General features: G+C 43.1%; 1 protein-coding gene across 2 annotated transcripts in view; it reads left to right on the top strand.

The window, feature by feature from the left end:
- The window catches only part of Gbs-76A (Glycogen binding subunit 76A), a 579,812-nt gene that overhangs the window by 64,102 nt on the left and 498,888 nt on the right, over positions 1-16,822 (top strand). The window contains exons 5-6 of one of the 2 annotated variants that reach the window (XR_011394007.1): positions 2,646-2,978; positions 3,198-3,300. Coding sequence is in view for 1 of the 2 variants with exons in the window: in XM_053793523.2 (XP_053649498.2) it covers positions 2,646-2,978 (333 nt within the window). In the remaining variant the exon portion in view is untranslated. Of the gene's footprint in view, positions 1-2,645; positions 2,979-3,197; positions 9,115-16,822 lie in introns of those variants that run through there. The other variant, XM_053793523.2, reaches the window with a different exon arrangement.

The following is a 16,822-nucleotide window of genomic DNA, read 5'->3' as shown; positions in this document are numbered from 1 at the left end:
TGTTGGTTCCATGGAAAAAAATGTCATTTGGTATCTTTTTTTTTTTGTCTGATGTGAGCACACTGAGGTTTAGGTCTGATACGTTTGTTGGTTTTAACTAAGATCTCCATCTGCATTTTAAGATAAGATTTTCTCGTTTTGTTTTTAAATCCCGGAGGGTTAGCCACCCAGGATAGCCCGAGTAAGTTAGTGCGTCATCGAGGACTGTCTGCCTAATTTCCATTGTGGTTCATCACTCTTGTCCCTCAGGATGCGACCCACACCAGTCGACTAACACCCAGGTACCTACTAGCTTGCTAGGTGAACGGGACAGCAGGGATAAGAAAACACGCTCAATGTTTTCACCCTTGCCAGGGATCGAACCACAGAGACTCAGTGTGTAAGGCGAGAGTGTTGCCTACTAAGCCACGGGACACCCATGGATTAGAATTGCTGTGGGTTACTTCTTGGGAAAGAACACTTAAGGAACTCCAACAGGAATAAACCACACGGCTTGACTTTCCTGGTTTATCCTGAGTTGTAAATGCAGAGAATTTTTCTTCGAAAACTTCCCCTCCCAACCTCCAGGCAACAGTGTTTGCACTAGAAATATACGAGTCAACACCTGCTGGTTTCTCACGTTTCTTAGGTCACATGTGCACAGGCCTCTGTAACAGTGCTGTATATGCCTGTGTGTGTGTGTGCTCAGGCCTTTGCAACAATGCCTGTATGTTTGTGCTCAGGCCTCTGCAACAATGTATGTGTGTGCTCAGGCCTCTGCAACAATGTTTGTGTGTGTGTGTGTGTGTGTGCTCAGGCCTCTGCAACAATGTGTGTGCTCAGGCCTCTGCAACAATGTTTGTGTGTGTGTGTGTGTGCTCAGGCCTCTGCAACAATGTGTGTGCTCAGGCCTCTGCAACAATGTTTGTGTGTGTGTGTGTGTGCTCAGGCCTTTGCAACAATGCCTGTATGTTTGTGCTCAGGCCTCTGCAACAATGTATGTGTGTGCTCAGGCCTCTGCAACAATGTTTGTGTGTGTGTGTGTGTGTGCTCAGGCCTCTGCAACAATGTGTGTGCTCAGGCCTCTGCAACAATGTTTGTGTGTGTGTGTGTGTGCTCAGGCCTCTGCAACAATGTTTGTGTGCTCAGGCCTCTGCAACAATGTATGTGTGTGGTCAGGCCTCTGCAACAATGTTTGTGTGTGTGTGTGTGTGTGCTCAGGCCTCTGCAACAATGTTTGTGTGTGTGTGTGTGTGTGTGCTCAGGCCTCTGCAACAATGTTTGTGTGTGGTCAGGCCTCTGCAACAATGTTTGTGTGTGTGTGTGTGTGTGTGTGTGTGTGTGTGTGTGTGCTCAGGCCTCTGCAACAATGTTTGTGTGTGGTCAGGCCTCTGCAACAATGTTTGTGTGTGTGTGTGTGTGTGTGTGCTCAGGCCTCTGCAACAATGTTTATGTGTGCTCAGGCCTCTGCAACAATGTTTATGTGCTCAGGCCTCTGCAACAATGTGTGTGTGTGCTCAGGCCTCTGCAACAATGTGTGTGTGCTCAGGCCTCTGCAACAATGTTTGTGTGTGCTCAGGCCTCTGCAACAATGTTTGTGTGTGCTCAGGCCTCTGCAACAATGTTTGTGTGTGCTCAGGCCTCTGCAACAATGTGTGTGTGTGCTCAGGCCTCTACAACAATGTGTGTGTGTGCTCAGGCCTCTGCAACAATGTGTGTGTGTGCTCAGGCCTCTGCAACAATGTTTGTGTGTGCTCAGGCCTCTGCAACAATGTTTGTGTGTGTGTGTGTGTGTGTGTGCTCAGGCCTCTGCAACAATGTGTGTGTGTGCTCAGGCCTCTGCAACAATGTGTGTGTGTGCTCAGGCCTCTGCAACAATGTGTGTGTGTGCTCAGGCCTCTGCAACAATGTGTGTGTGTGCTCAGGCCTCTGCAACAATGTGTGTGTGTGCTCAGGCCTCTGCAACAATTCTGAATGTGCTTGTGTGTTGGTGCACTAGTGGTCCCACTCATTTTTTCAGCTCCACACCTGTTGAATTTATTAGCACATTAACGCAGAATCTGGCACCTGTGTAGTAGTCCTTGGCATAGTGCCTGGTAGATTGTAAAATTATGTTCATTCTCTCGCTCTGTCTCTCTGTGTCTCTGTCTCTGTGTGTCTCTGTTTCTCTGAGTCTCTGTCTTTCTAGATCTCTCACACACTTCCATTACCTTTCTTAATACGATAATTTTATTGATTTTAATTTCCAAGATTACTACTGATCTACAAAACCCTAGCGATAAAATTGGTATCTAGGTAATAGGCTCAGTAATTAGGTGATAAAATCAATTTCTCAGTCATGAAGTCAGTTGCTAGGTGATAATGTCAATTGCTAATTCAAGCATCACGAATATGGATCGATCTTAAGTGAAAAATCACCTGGGGAGAGATATGTAATACAGGCAAGATATATATATTATATATATGTAGGGCTCACTCTGATCTGGGCCGAAAAAATACATCTTTCTTACCTGTGTGTCATATATCTGCCTAAGTGGTTTGTGTCCTCTTTGTATATACTCCTTAAATGATGACACTGATGAGGTGTTTTCTACAAAAACACACATACGAACACAAAGAAACATTTAAGTTCAACATCGAACTGACTTCGAATCCCTACCACACAGGCGACGGCGACGTACGTTCCGGGCTCTTACGATGGTCTCACGGATCGCTTCTCCTTCCTGCTGTGGGGCAGCTTCCTACAGGACAACGGAGCCCTTGTTTTCTGCGTGCGCTACCAGACCCTGAACCAGGAGTTCTGGGACAACAACTTCGACAGGAACTACACGCTGCAGTGCTACACAACATCGGGGATACACGGGGAGCTTGGTCCTAGTGGCTCCCCTCGACCTCAAAACTCCAGCGCCGTACAGCAACACTACAGCGGTGGAGGACAGTCTGGCTTCTTCGGCTCCCCTACCACACCAAATGACCCCTGGGTCACCACTTTCTTCTAGGTAGGTTGTCACCTGTTTACTGTGATCTCATTGCATATATATATATACAATGAGATCACAGTAGGATCCATTCATCCAAAGCCTCTCACGTAGGAAAGGAACTTTATAACGACGTTTCGGTCCGTTCTGGACAACTGTCATGTCCAATTTAAAGTCGTAATTAATAATATTAAAAATAGCTTTCCATATTGTTTTCATGAGATTTTTTTTTATTTCCAGGTTCTAGTATCGTGAAGATGGTGAAGATGAGCGCCCATAAACCATGCCTCGAGCCCACACTCCACGCCCACACCGCCCACAACACACACACACACACACACACACACACACACTAGTAACGTGAAGACCAGAGGATAGAAAGTGCAAAAGAGTGATAAAATAAACTGCAGGAAGCATTTCTTTACAAATACAAATTTTTTGCTACCTGGAAGTGGTATGAGCTGCAAGAGGAGAATGGGGTCATGCAACACGTAATGCAATAACGCACACTGATCAATTGATACAGATAAAGGGACACCATACGCGTAGCTATACTCCTGCAACCACATACAGGTAACACCAGGTGAACCACAGGCTCAGGATGGGCAGAAGGTGAACAGGAGGTAAAACCCGGCCAAACTAATCTTGATATGAATACATACATACATAGGTATACACACGAACAAGCACACTTAATTCAGGTCTGTCGGCCGATGTTTACAGGCGGCATCCAGAGCTAGAGCTCACCTCGCACCCCTTCTCAAGCACGAATAGAAAATATATATATATATATATATATATATATATATATATATTATATATATATATATATATATATATATATATATATATATATACATACAGGCACACTTACATGTAAACTGATAACCCACGAAGACTTGAACAGACTTCAAGACAGGTCCAGGAAGTGACTGGTCGAGTCTAATAGACACAGCGTAATGAAGACGTTAGCTGAGGTACTGGAGAGACAACCGTCAAGGAAGGAGCTCCAGGCATTGGACAAGACACAACACCTAACATCTCCCGAGACACACACGAACTTGATCACTCCAAGAAATTCAGAACACTGCCCTACCTAATCGATGTCAAGCATCAAATCTACAGTTGTTGTATTTCACGCAACGCCAAACCATGTGGGTCATACAGCGCAAGGAATAGCGAAGGTTCGAATCTCCCGACCGCTAATTGCGGCGCAGCAACTGATCAATCACGCTATTAGTAATCTGCAGCACAGAAAGAGAGCTCTAATCTAGTCATGTACATAGGCTCGTGATAGTTTTTTGCCTGAGCACCACAATGGTCAAGAAGATGCGGTACATCAGCTCTAAGGAGAGGCTAGAGTGTTTGAATTTCATGTCGTTGAAGGATTAAAGTGACAGGAGAGACATGGTCACAACATACAAGATACTCATGGGGCTTGAGAGATTAGACAATGACAGTGTTTGACACAGAGAATCGGGGGACGGTAAAGATGGACGTTAAAGATTCAAATTAGCCAATGAGAAGTCAGTAAAAATATTCTTAGAATTAGTGTTGTAAAAGAGAGAGAGAGAGAGAGAGAGAGAGAGAAAGAGAGGGGGGGAGGGGGGGAGCTCACTAAATACATTCAAAAGTAAAAACGGGAATAACTTAAAAAGTTAGCACCATCTGAATGAAGGTGAAAAAGGCGGGACCAGGAGCTGCAGCTCAAACCCCATAAGTCCCAAGTGTACACTGACACATACACAATACACAGCTGAATTTAAAAGACACCAATGAGTCAGTGATGTCAGGAAGTATTTCTTCAGCCTCTAGGCTGTCAGGAAGTAATTCTTCAGCCTCTAGGCTGCCAGGAAGTGTTTCTTCAGCCTCTAGGCTGTCAGGAAGTAATTCTTCATCCTCTAGGCTGTCAGGAAGTATTTCTTCAGCCTCTAGGCTGTCAGGAAGTGGAGTGACATGGACGAAGAAATAATGGAGACAGACTCCATGCATAGTAAGAGAGAGTAAATTCAACAAGTGGCAAGAGGCGGGGCCAGAAGCTGAGACTCAACCCCTGCCACCACAAATAGACGGGTACAAGCACAAGGGGGATGAAACGGATATTTATTCCGACGAATAACGATAAACCAAATAAACTAATGGGACTGAAACGTTAAAAACTAAACGACGATAAAAAAAGCCCAGAAGTAACGCCGCTTACATCTTCAGAAAGATAACAGTTGGGTATGAAGAAAGGGAGCATAAACCAAAGCCTTATTTCGCACAACGTTTCGCTCATGGTAGTGCCATATGCAGCCTCTTAGGCTTCACAACTCAAGGGCGAAAAGTTTGCTGTATAATACGTGTGTTTATCGACTCTCGTTGCCTGAGACGCCATGAAAACACCTGTGAAGCATCCATACAAGTGAGTATCATCTACGTGGCAGCTACCTCCTTCGTTACTACAGGTGTGTAGCTTGACAGGAGTATAGTTTGACAGATGTATAGCTTGACGGATGTATAGCTTGACAGGTGTGTAGCTTGACAGATGTATAGCTTGACAGGAGTATAGCTTGACGGATGTATAGCTTGACAGGTGTGTAGCTTGACGGATGTATAGCTTGACAGGTGTGTAGCTTGACAGATGTATAGCTTGACAGGAGTATAGCTTGACAGATGTATAGCTTGACAGGTGTGTAGGTTGACAGATGTATAGCTTGACAGGTGTGTAGCTTGACAGATGTATAGCTTGACAGGAGTGTAGCTTGACAGGAGTGTAGCTTGACAGGTGTGCAGAGTGTCAGGAGTAAAGCTTGACAGGTGTATAGCTTGAAAGGTGTGTAGCTTGACAGGTGTGTAGCTTCACCACACCATCTACACCCAGGAGCTCGTCAACACCTGCATCCCTACTACATTTTCCTTCAGTTTTTACGTTATCGAATCGTTTAATATATGACACACAGATGTATATTTATTTATAAAAAATATATACATATAGATATGCATTTATATGTATGTATATGCACATATAGAAATAATATGTGCAATATACCCCATAGGTTATGATAGTTAAATCTGTGCCATATAGCTGAATAGTGACATATAGCTGAATAGTGATTTATTAAGACGACCTACTTGCTGCTGACCTATTGGGCCATCAGATGACTTCTAGTGTCATCAGGTGATTTCTTGAGCCATCAGGTGACTTCTGCCTGAACTATCAGGTGACTGAGCCATTAGTTGGATTCTTAGGCTTAGGTGAGTTGAATGATCAGGCTAAAAGTCTATCCATTAGGTGATTGTTTGGGGGTATTAGGTGACCTTACTTGATCATCAGGTGACGTCTTGGAATCTAAGGTGACTTTCTGGACCCCTCAAGTGACTTCCTGGACCATGTTGCAACCATCACTGATTACCAGTATGACTTATCTCTCATAGTGACACTCGTAACTCAGAGTGGCCCTTCAGGCTGGCCTCCTAGCACAAGTCTTGACCTCTGAAATTCATGACTTCCACATCTGGTTGGCCTCCTAGCACAAGTGTTTACCTCTGAAGTTCACGGTGACCTCCACACCTTGTGGTCACATTTTCACTTCCCTCCCCCCACACCTGTAACACCTGCCGTCCCTGCAGCTGGGTAGACTGTCCTCGAAATTAGCTTTTAGCTTGCGACACTGTCGTAAGTGTTAACCCGGCCATCATTTCCCTAAGATATAATAAGCTTGGTTTACCGGGTTTAAAACCTGTCGGCTACATAACGGTCATTAAGGCTGCGTTAAGGCCACTTAATTCCCAGAAAAAGAATATACTTTAAACCCTCTGCGTATATATGCTGAGAGACATACGCTTCATGGTGCATTGTATCTGTGCTCCAGTTCCCCAAATTAAGCCTGAATGCCTTCCACATCCCCCCCCCCCTGGCGCTGTATAATCCTCCGGGTTTAGCGCTTCCCCCTTGATTATAATAATAATTATGAAAGCTTACGACAATATACACTAGGCATAAAGTACCGATTAGTTACGTAGATTATATCCTAGCATAACTCTACGTTTTAATAGGCTAAATTAGGTTCATTTATTTTAACTAAACCTAACCCAACCTTAAACAAATAGAAACTACCCCTAAGAAAACCTAACTTAACGTAACGTAACCTAAACGGGGAGGATGTAACTCAAGCAGTGTAACATGTTGGAAAATACAGTATATTGTATTCTGTGATCACGATGGCAGGATGCACTAGCCTCACACCACTGTATAAGCAGGAGTATAAACATATACATGTGTGTGTGTGTGTGTGTGTGTGTGTGTGTGTGTGTGTGTGTGTGTGTGTGTGTGTGTGTGTGTGTGTGTGTGTATTCTGATTAAAGTATTCTTGACTGGTGGTGAACAGGTGACATGCAGCCTTAATGACCCTCGTGTAGTCAGTAGGCTTTAAGTCCGGTTAACCAACCAATCATACGCCTATACTTTATGCAGGTGTATATGTATATTATTGAGGCAGATGTATATGTATATGCTTGAGGCAGGTATACTCTTAATTAAGGCAGGTGTTTATGCATATTCACCAAAAAAATATAATGCTGTATTAAGTAGTAAACTTGACGTGAACCTTCTATATAAAAGAGAATGGTATTAATGTTTAGCATTTTAGTGCCAAAAAAAGTACTTACGTTACTTACAAACACGGGAATGTTACCTCCATCTTGGGATAACACGCTATGAACGAGATCTACGCCATTGAGGAAGAGCAAGGAATGAAGAATGTAGACAGACGAAGAAAGAAGAATTATGAAGCAGACAGGTTTATCAGTTGCCAAAATAGCTAGATCATCCTAGATGATCTCAGACCGAGATAAGAGTAAAGTAGTATTGTATCTTTTTTGCATTGTAAATATGTTTAGAATGCCTCAGAAGCTTGTATTAAACGCCATCTATGAATCAAACTTAACTTTATCGAGAGTCTAGATTCATACCTGGAGGACCTTAGGAAAGACGTGACTGAAACAATCAAAACAAACATCTCGTGTGTTCAGTTCAGGGTAGATTTCAGGCGTGTAACATATATGATAGTTATTTTCTTATCTTCACGATTAATCCTCGAGGGTAACAAGGTCGTGCCCGGGGGCACAGCCGTGAGACCTGGGTATATATGTGTGTATGGGGCTGCCATCAGGACGCCGGCCAGCGCTAGGGCAGGCCCTGGCGCAAGAGCAGGCCCTGGCGCTAGGGCTCTACAATAATCCAATCTTGACCCTCTTGTACTTCCTCAAGATCCAACTTTGTCTTACGTTTTACTTTAGGGTCAAAATTGTCATATAAATATATACATATAAATATATAAAAAAAGAAAAATATTTTTTCGAGATTAATCTGACGTGTAAATTGTAAAAGATGTATATATCATTGGTAAAATATGGCCCTCAATCTTGTTACAAAATGTTGAGAGGGTTCTTGTCTCCTATGGATTCTATATTGTAAATCAGAGATTTTATATATATCAGGTTTGAAGCCTTTTTAATAGACAAGCTTATGTTTTATATGCAGTAGGTTGAGTGTCACCGCGAATGTCGAAGGAGAGATGATGAGGTGATTCTTGATACATTTCCTTTGTTTACACACGATTAGTTGCCTTGATGTTGTTAATAGATGTTATTAATATATTAGAAGAGTCGGGTAATGTATTGTGAACTAAAAAAAAGCATTATAGCAGACGTTACTAGTAGGCAAGTGTGGACACAACAGCCATAAAGTTGTGACGGGGATTTATACATTGAGCACTGCTAGGAAATATGCGGTATTCTGTTCAGCAGAAAACTTTTGAAAATGGACGGAATTTTCGAGATTGTAAGCGCTATACATAAACTAGTACCTGGTTTAAGTCTATATAAACTCGCACCGAAGACGGAAAAAAACATAAGACCAGTTAGTTTCAAGGCCGTTTTAATTAACACGTTTCGAAAATTCCGTCCAAATTAAACGAGTTTGAGTTCAAATGTGTGACAGAAAATGTAGATGCATAGGCGACTGAGCCTGTGTTCTCGTTCAGTTTCTGCTTGTAACAAGAATGAATTAGGTTTGACGGGCCTGTTGATCGCATACCAGTGTAAACTACCTTAAAAAATATATTAAATTCCAACTTTTGTTAGTGAAAGTTAGGGAATAAAGAATGTAAATGTATTTCGTGTTTCAATTGTTCACACACACACATTATATATATATATATATAGATATTTTTTATATATATATATATATATATATATATATATATATATATATATATATATATATATATATATATATATATATATATATATTAGGCTCTTTAATGTCAGGAAAGACTTCTTAATCCAGAAAATTAGAGCAATCCTGTTTTATTGGATCAAATCAGATTACCTCTAATCCTGCACCGGTTCACGGGTATATATACACTACTACTACAACAACTACTACTACAAAAGATAATAATAATAATAATAATAATAACGACTACCGCTCACTTGAGGGATAGTAAAAACAGATAAAAGCTCCAGTGACAGGTCATGATATGGCTAAGAATGACGAATCTTAACGTTTGGAATGACTGTTACTTGTCTAATGGATACGGAATGACCGTCCATCACTGGATTAGTACTGGATGATTACTCCTAACTGGAGAGGCATGTGGTGCCTACTATGACAGTCAAATTTCAATAACAGAGGACAGATTTTTGTATTGCTAGTGTACTCTACTTATATCCTGAGGTCCGGGGATCAATCCCCGGTACGGCTGAAAACATTAAAATGTGTTTACATAAGACACCTGCTGTCCCTGTTCATCCATCAGTGCGATAGGTACCTGGGAGTTAGTAGACTGGTGTGGGTCGCATCCTGGGACAAAATTGATCTAATTTGCCCGAAATGCTCTGCATAACAAGGGTTCTTCTATATAGTAGCATGTCACTGATGTCAGCTATGGTCTGTATAAGTTGTATCATGTACTTGTATACATCGAGATACTTGGAGAGGATTTCGGGGGTCAACGCCCCCGCGGCCAGGTCTGTGACCAGGCTATCCCTCACTTGTAGTAATAATATTATTATTATTTAACTTTGGGGTGGTTTACTGGGCTTAAAGCCTGTAGTCTGCACAAGGGTCATTGAGGCTGCATGTAACCTCTAAACTACCGGTTAAAAATACTTTAATCCTTAGAGAAACAATAAAGAATGCTGTGGGCATTTATTACCTGGAGTTTACCTGGAGAGAGTTCCGGGGGTCAACTCCCCCGCGGCCCGGTCTGTGACCAGGCCTCCTGGTGGATCAGAGCCTGATCAACCAGGCTGTTACTGCTGGCTGCACGCAAACCAACGTACGTGCCACAGCCCGGCTGGTCAGGAACCGACTTTAGGTGCTTGTCCAGTGCCAGCTTGAAGACTGCCACGGGTCTGTTGGTAATCCCCTTTATGTATGCTGGGAGGCAGTTGAACAGTCTTGGGCCCCTGACACTTATTGTATGGTCTCTTAACGTGCTAGTGACACCCCTGCTTTTCATTGGGGGGATGTTGCATCGTATGCCAAGTCTTTTGCTTTCGTAGTGAGTGATTTTCGTGTGCAAGTTCGGTAATAGTCCCTCTAGGATTTTCCAGGTGTATATAATCATGTATCTCTCCCGCCTGTGTTCCAGGGAATACAGGTTCAGGAACCTCAAGCGCTCCCAGTAATTGAGGTGTTTTATCTCCGTTATGCGCGCCGTGAAGGTTCTCTGTACATTTTCTAGGTCAGCAATTTCACCTGCCTTGAAAGGTGCTGTTAGTGTGCAACAATATTCCAGCCTAGATAGAACAAGTGACCTGAAGAGTGTCATCATGGGCTTGGCCTCCCTAGTTTTGAGATATGCACTTCTCGGTGTATATACACAGATATACACCTATCGGTGTAGGTGATTCGCTCGACAGGACACAGGACAAGTGTTGTCTGCCTCGAGTCTTATAAAATGATGACTCTAGTGGAAATAAATCACATTGCTTGACTTTACTGGGGTTTTCTACATTAAATCCATAAAACATTATTGAATTTATTATCCCGGAGAGTTTGTCATCCAGAACTGTCTCGTTTTTCCATTGGATTCCTCCAGTCCTCTCCCACCATGATGTGACTCACAGCAGACCCCTTACACAGTTTAGTTTAATATCTTCATTATGCACCCCATATCCATCCTGTGGGCGCCTAATATACAATTATCTACTTACTGCTAGGTGAACAGGGGCAGTAGGTGCAAGGATACATATTCAAGGTTTCCACTTGTCTAAGGATCGAACTTCGGTCCTTCAGTATGTGAGCTGAGGCAGCTGCCAACTGAGCCACAAGCAGCCAATGAAGTCAAATTGGGTATTACCTGGAGTTTACCTGGAGAGAGTTCCGGGGGTCAACGCCCCCGCGGCCCGGTCTGTGACCAGGCCTCCTGGTGGATCAGAGCCTGATCAACCAGGCTGTTACTGCTGGCTGCACGCAAACCAACGTACGAGCCACAGCCCGGCTGATCCGGAACTGACTTTAGGTGCTTGTCCAGTGCCAGCTTGAAGACTGCCAGGGGTCTGTTGGTAATCCCCCTTATGTGTGCTGGGAGGCAGTTGAACAGTCTTGGGCCCCTGACACTTATTGTATGGTCTCTTAACGTGCTAGTGACACCCCTGCTTTTCATTGGGGGGATGGTGCATCGTCTGCCAAGTCTTTTGCTTTCGTAGTGAGTGATTTTCGTGTGCAAGTTCGGTACTAGTCCCTCTAGGATTTTCCAGGTGTATATAATCATGTATCTCTCCCTCCTGCGTTCCAGGGAATACAGGTTTAGGAACCTCAAGCGCTCCCAATAATTGAGGTATAAACATAGAAAACGCCTATTACCTACCGATCCTCTTTTTTTTCTTAAATAGAGAGTAAAATCTATTACCGTCATGTTAGTCAATGCTTAACCAGCAAAATATAATAATAATCTTCATTTCTACATGTACATGGCTCGTACGTTGGTTTGCGTGCAGCCAGCAGCAACAGCCTGGTTGATCAGGCTCTGATCCACCAGGAGGCCTGGTCACAGACCGGGCCGCGGGGGCGTTGACCCCCGGAACTCTCTCCAGGTAAACTCCAGGTACATGTACAATGTGTACAGACCATAAGATAAGATAAGATTTCGTTCGGATTTTTAACCCCGGAGGGTTAGCCACCCAGGATAACCCAAGAAAGTCAGTGCGTCATCGAGGACTGTCTAACTTATTTCCATTGGGGTCCTTAATCTTGTCCCCCAGGATGCGACCCACACCAGTCGACTAACACCCAGGTACCTATTTGCTGCTAGGTGAACAGGACAATAGGTGTAAGGAAACGTGTCGAAATGTTTCCACCCGCCGGGAATCGAACCCGGGCCCCTTTGTTATGCAGAGCAGAGGTTAATTTTGTCACCAGGATGCGACCCACACAAATAGGATAATACCCTGGTACCTACTTACTGTTAGGTGAACAGGGACAGCAGATGTCTTAAGAAAACACGTCTTGATGTTTCCACTCGTACCGGGGATCGAAAACACGAGCCACATTGTGTGAACCAAGTGCGCTACCAACTGAGTTACGGAACACATGAGATCACATGACAGTAACATTGGTGACTTGTGGCTTATTGGTAGCGGCCTCGGCTTACACACTGAGGGACCGAGATTCGAGCAGTAAGTAGTTTGTCCGCACTTTAGAAGGCTAGTGTGGGTCGCATCCTGGTGGAGAGGACAAAAAAAAAAAACCCACTTGAAATAAACAGTACAGTCCGATGATCCGAATTTTTCGGGTTATACTCTGTTACAGATCCTCTGAGCTTAGAATCTGAACAAAATATTCTTTGTCTACTTATCTTACTAAGGTTTAAATGTTATCTTTCTTATAAGTACGAGTTACCCATAAAATCACACTGGCACAAAAGAAAACGTACATTTGTAGACGCTCTTTTACTGGGTAACTTAAGTAAAAACTTGCTGGCCGGACTAACGTTTATCAAGGTCTAAGTAAGTAAGTAAGTAATGTAAGTTCATTTTTGCACAGGTACACATAATAAATTATGCAACCTGTCATACATAGTAACATATGTGTAAATTACCTAGGACAACCCCCCCAAATCAAAGTGATTTATTTCCACTGGAGTGCTTATTTCCATTCTATTGCGTCTTCCAACCCTGGGGTGGATAAGTAACTTCCGAACTTCAACACAATGTTTTCCTTGACAGGTTACGTGGCAGCGGTGACGTCTGCCAGAAATACATTGTTTAACTATAGACTTTCCCACGTACAATAAAAATAGTCAAGCGCACCAGTGGAAATAAGTCACTTCGTCTGACATTTCTGGAATATCCAAGACAATTTACACGATGTATGATAGTCGTACTTATGTGTAGATGTGCCTAGATAAGCTTACGAAGTAAAAGCTTTATAATGAAGTGGAATATACATGTGATTAGCTACACGGGGACAGGAACTGAGTCTCGACCCCTGCAACCACAGATAGGTGAGTACGGGACATGTTTATACCAGGAGTATACCTGGAGAGGTTTTCGGGGGTCAACGCCCCCGCAGCCAGGTCTGCGACCAGGCCTCATGGTGGATCAGGACCTGAACAACTAGGCTGTTACTGTTGGCAGCACGCACCCGACGTAGGAACCACAGCCCAGGTGATTAGGTACTGACTTTAGGTGCCAGTCCAGCGTCTTCTTGGAGACAGCCAGGGGTCTTGAAGACAGCCAAGGGTCTTGAAGATAGCCAAGGGTCTTGAAGACAGCCAAGGGTCTAGAAGACAGCCAGGGGTCTTGAAGACAGCCAGGGGTCTTGAAGACAGCCAGGGGTCTTGAAGACAGCCAGGGGTCTAGAAGACAACCAGGGGTCTTGAAGACAGCCAGGGGTCTTGAAGACAGCCAGGGGTCTTGAAGACAGCCAGGGGTCTATTGGTAATTATCCTATTTTAAATCTTCGTATACAGTACAAATATTACAAAAACTCCAATGAATATATATTACTTCGTTTGATTTTTTTTGGATGATCCTAGGTAATTAACACATGTTAGTATATATGATAATCATAATCATCTAATTTTATGTAACTCTACCTACGTGTACCTGTGCGTAGATAAACATAATGTGGATATTATGTGCCCATAATGACTGTGGTCTCACATCCATTGTAATTTTTTTTTTGCATAAGAGAGATTTCGTTCGGATTTTTAACCCCGGAGGGTAGCCACCCAGGATAACCCAAGAAAGTCAGTGCGTCATCGAGGACTGTCTAACTTATTTCCATTGGGGTCCTTAATCTTGTCCCCCAGGATGCGACCCACACCAGTCGACTAACACCCAGGTACCTATTTGCTGCTAGGTGAACAGGACAACAGGTGTAAGGAAACGTGTCGAAATGTTTCCACCCGCCGGGAATCGAACCCGGGCCCTCCGTGTGTGAAGCGGGAGCTTTAGCCACCAGGCCACCGGGCATCTTCCTAAAGCCTAACAAAAATATTGTCTTACCATGTTAGTGGTGCTTAATGGTTGTATTGACACAGGAACGTAGTGAACCAATTGTATAAATACAAATATATTTTGTTTTGTTTTCTGCAGTATACAGATAATGTATTTACATGTACAGGTGACCCGGTGGCCTGGTGGCTAAAGCTTCCGCTTCACACACGGAGGACCCGGGTTCGATTCCCGGCGGGTGGAAACATTTCGACACGTTTCCTTACACCTGTTGTCCTGTTCACCTAGCAGCAAATAGGTACCTGGGTGTTAGTCGACTGGTGTGGGTCGCATCCTGGGGGACAAGATTAAGGACCCCAATGGAAATAAGTTAGACAGTCCTCGATGACGCACTGACTTTCTTGGGTTATCCTGGGTGGCTAACCCTACGGGGTTAAAAATCCGAACGAAATCTTATCTTATCTTATCAGGATGGCATCGGTTTACAGCACTTCACTTTACAGTGTTCCGCTAATTCAGCGGCTTTTCAATTATAGTCATTTATTTATTCAGACTTCCTACAATAAATATATTCACCAATCACTGTAAACTATGGGCGGAAATATTTTAATGGCTGTGCATGCATTTTTTAGGCCAAGCTATGTTGCTCACTTAATATTTGATAATGTAAACATATTATCAGGATTTTATATGCAATTTTCGGAATCTAACCTGCTGGACTGAGTTATCGTAGGTAATTAACACATATGTTACTATGAAAGATTTGCACTCATCTAAAGTTGTCCAAAACTATTCATAAATAAGCTTATTTATTTACTTATTCATATTGTTCATGGCACTTTACAAATGTACGAGTTAACCATTGAATAAAATCAGAATGAAAGAAAATGAATTTTTGTCTTATTTAGGGGGTAACTTATGTAGTGCGATTACTCGTGTGAGAAAGACTTCTCGTCAAGAAATAAGTTTTATTCAGGTCTAATACATCTTTAATGTTTGTCACAATTGTCTTATATAGTAAGTTATGTAGAAATTAACCTCCGGGGATAAAAATTCGAACCAAATCTTATCTTAACCTAGGATAACCCAGTGTTTTAAAATCCCTATTATGCACCCAACAACCATCCTGTGGCGGCAGTCAAAAAGATCACAGAGTTACATAATGGGTCCATAATGAGTCACTGAAACAGTGACTTATTTCCGTACGTTCCTTAGATGAAACCTGACATCTCCCACGTATTACGTATTGATATCAACAGGGCTGGTAAGGACTAGGGGATAGAAGGATTGGGACTAGGTAAAATAACGAAATATGATGAGCGACATATGAAAAGTAGGTAACAAGGACTCCAATGAACACAAGTCACCGTGTCTGATGATTCTTTTGGGTTATACTGGGTAATCTACACATGCTGCTATGTATGCTAATTTATGCAACTGTGTTTGTGTGTACCTGTACCTGAATAAACTTACTAATAGGATTTTAGTAGCCCGTCCCCTTAGGGTTTAGAGAGATATTTCTATTAATGTAAAACTCACGTTGCCTAGCGAGCCATTTTTTTTAATTAGACGCTTTTCTTTACATAGGGGTTTAAATAGGAGTCAAAACACACACACACACACACACACACACACACACAGTAACAAGGGGACACAGTTGGAAGCTAAAGACACAGATGAATCACAGGGATGTTAGGAAGTATTTCTTCAGCCACAGAGTAGTCAGTAAGTGGAATAGTTTGGGAAGCGATGTAGTGGAGGCAGGATCCATACATAGCTTTAAGCAGAGGTATGATAAAGCTCACGGCTCGGGGAGAGTGACCTAGTAGCGATCAGTGAAGAGGCGGGGCCAGGAGCTCGGACTCGACCCCCGCAACCTCAACTAGGTGAGTACAACTAGGTGAGTACACACACACACACACCCACTACATTACAAACTTCACCCCCACAGCAACAACCCATAGTTCCTTACCAGGTCTCCCACTTCCCCAACCCCAATATACTTCCCAGACCACAGTCTTAGAAAAGAAGTTGAAGGTGTGGTATACAAATGCAGATGGAATAACAAACAAGTATGAGGAGTGGCACGAAAGAATCAAAGAGACATCCCCAGACATAATAGCACTCACAGAAACAAAACTCACCAGAATAATAACAGATTCAATCTTTCCATCCGGATATCAAATCTTCAGGAAAGACAGAGGGAGGAGAGGGGGAGGAGGAGTTGCACTGCTCATTAAAAACCAGTGGGGTTTTGAGAAAATGGAAGGAATGGATGGCATGGGCGAAAGGGACTACTTAGTAGGAACAATCCAGTCTGAGGGACATAAGGTGATAATTGCAGTAATGTACAACCCACCACAGAACTGCAGGAGGCCAAGAGAAGAATACGATGAGAGCAACAGAGCAATGAT

The sequence above is a fragment of the Cherax quadricarinatus genome, chromosome 71, assembly GCF_038502225.1.
Source record: "Cherax quadricarinatus isolate ZL_2023a chromosome 71, ASM3850222v1, whole genome shotgun sequence".
NCBI classification, from domain to species: Eukaryota; Metazoa; Arthropoda; class Malacostraca; order Decapoda; family Parastacidae; genus Cherax; species Cherax quadricarinatus.
Note: the sequence above shows the minus strand (reverse complement) of the source record. Positions and strands in the feature narration are given on the sequence as shown.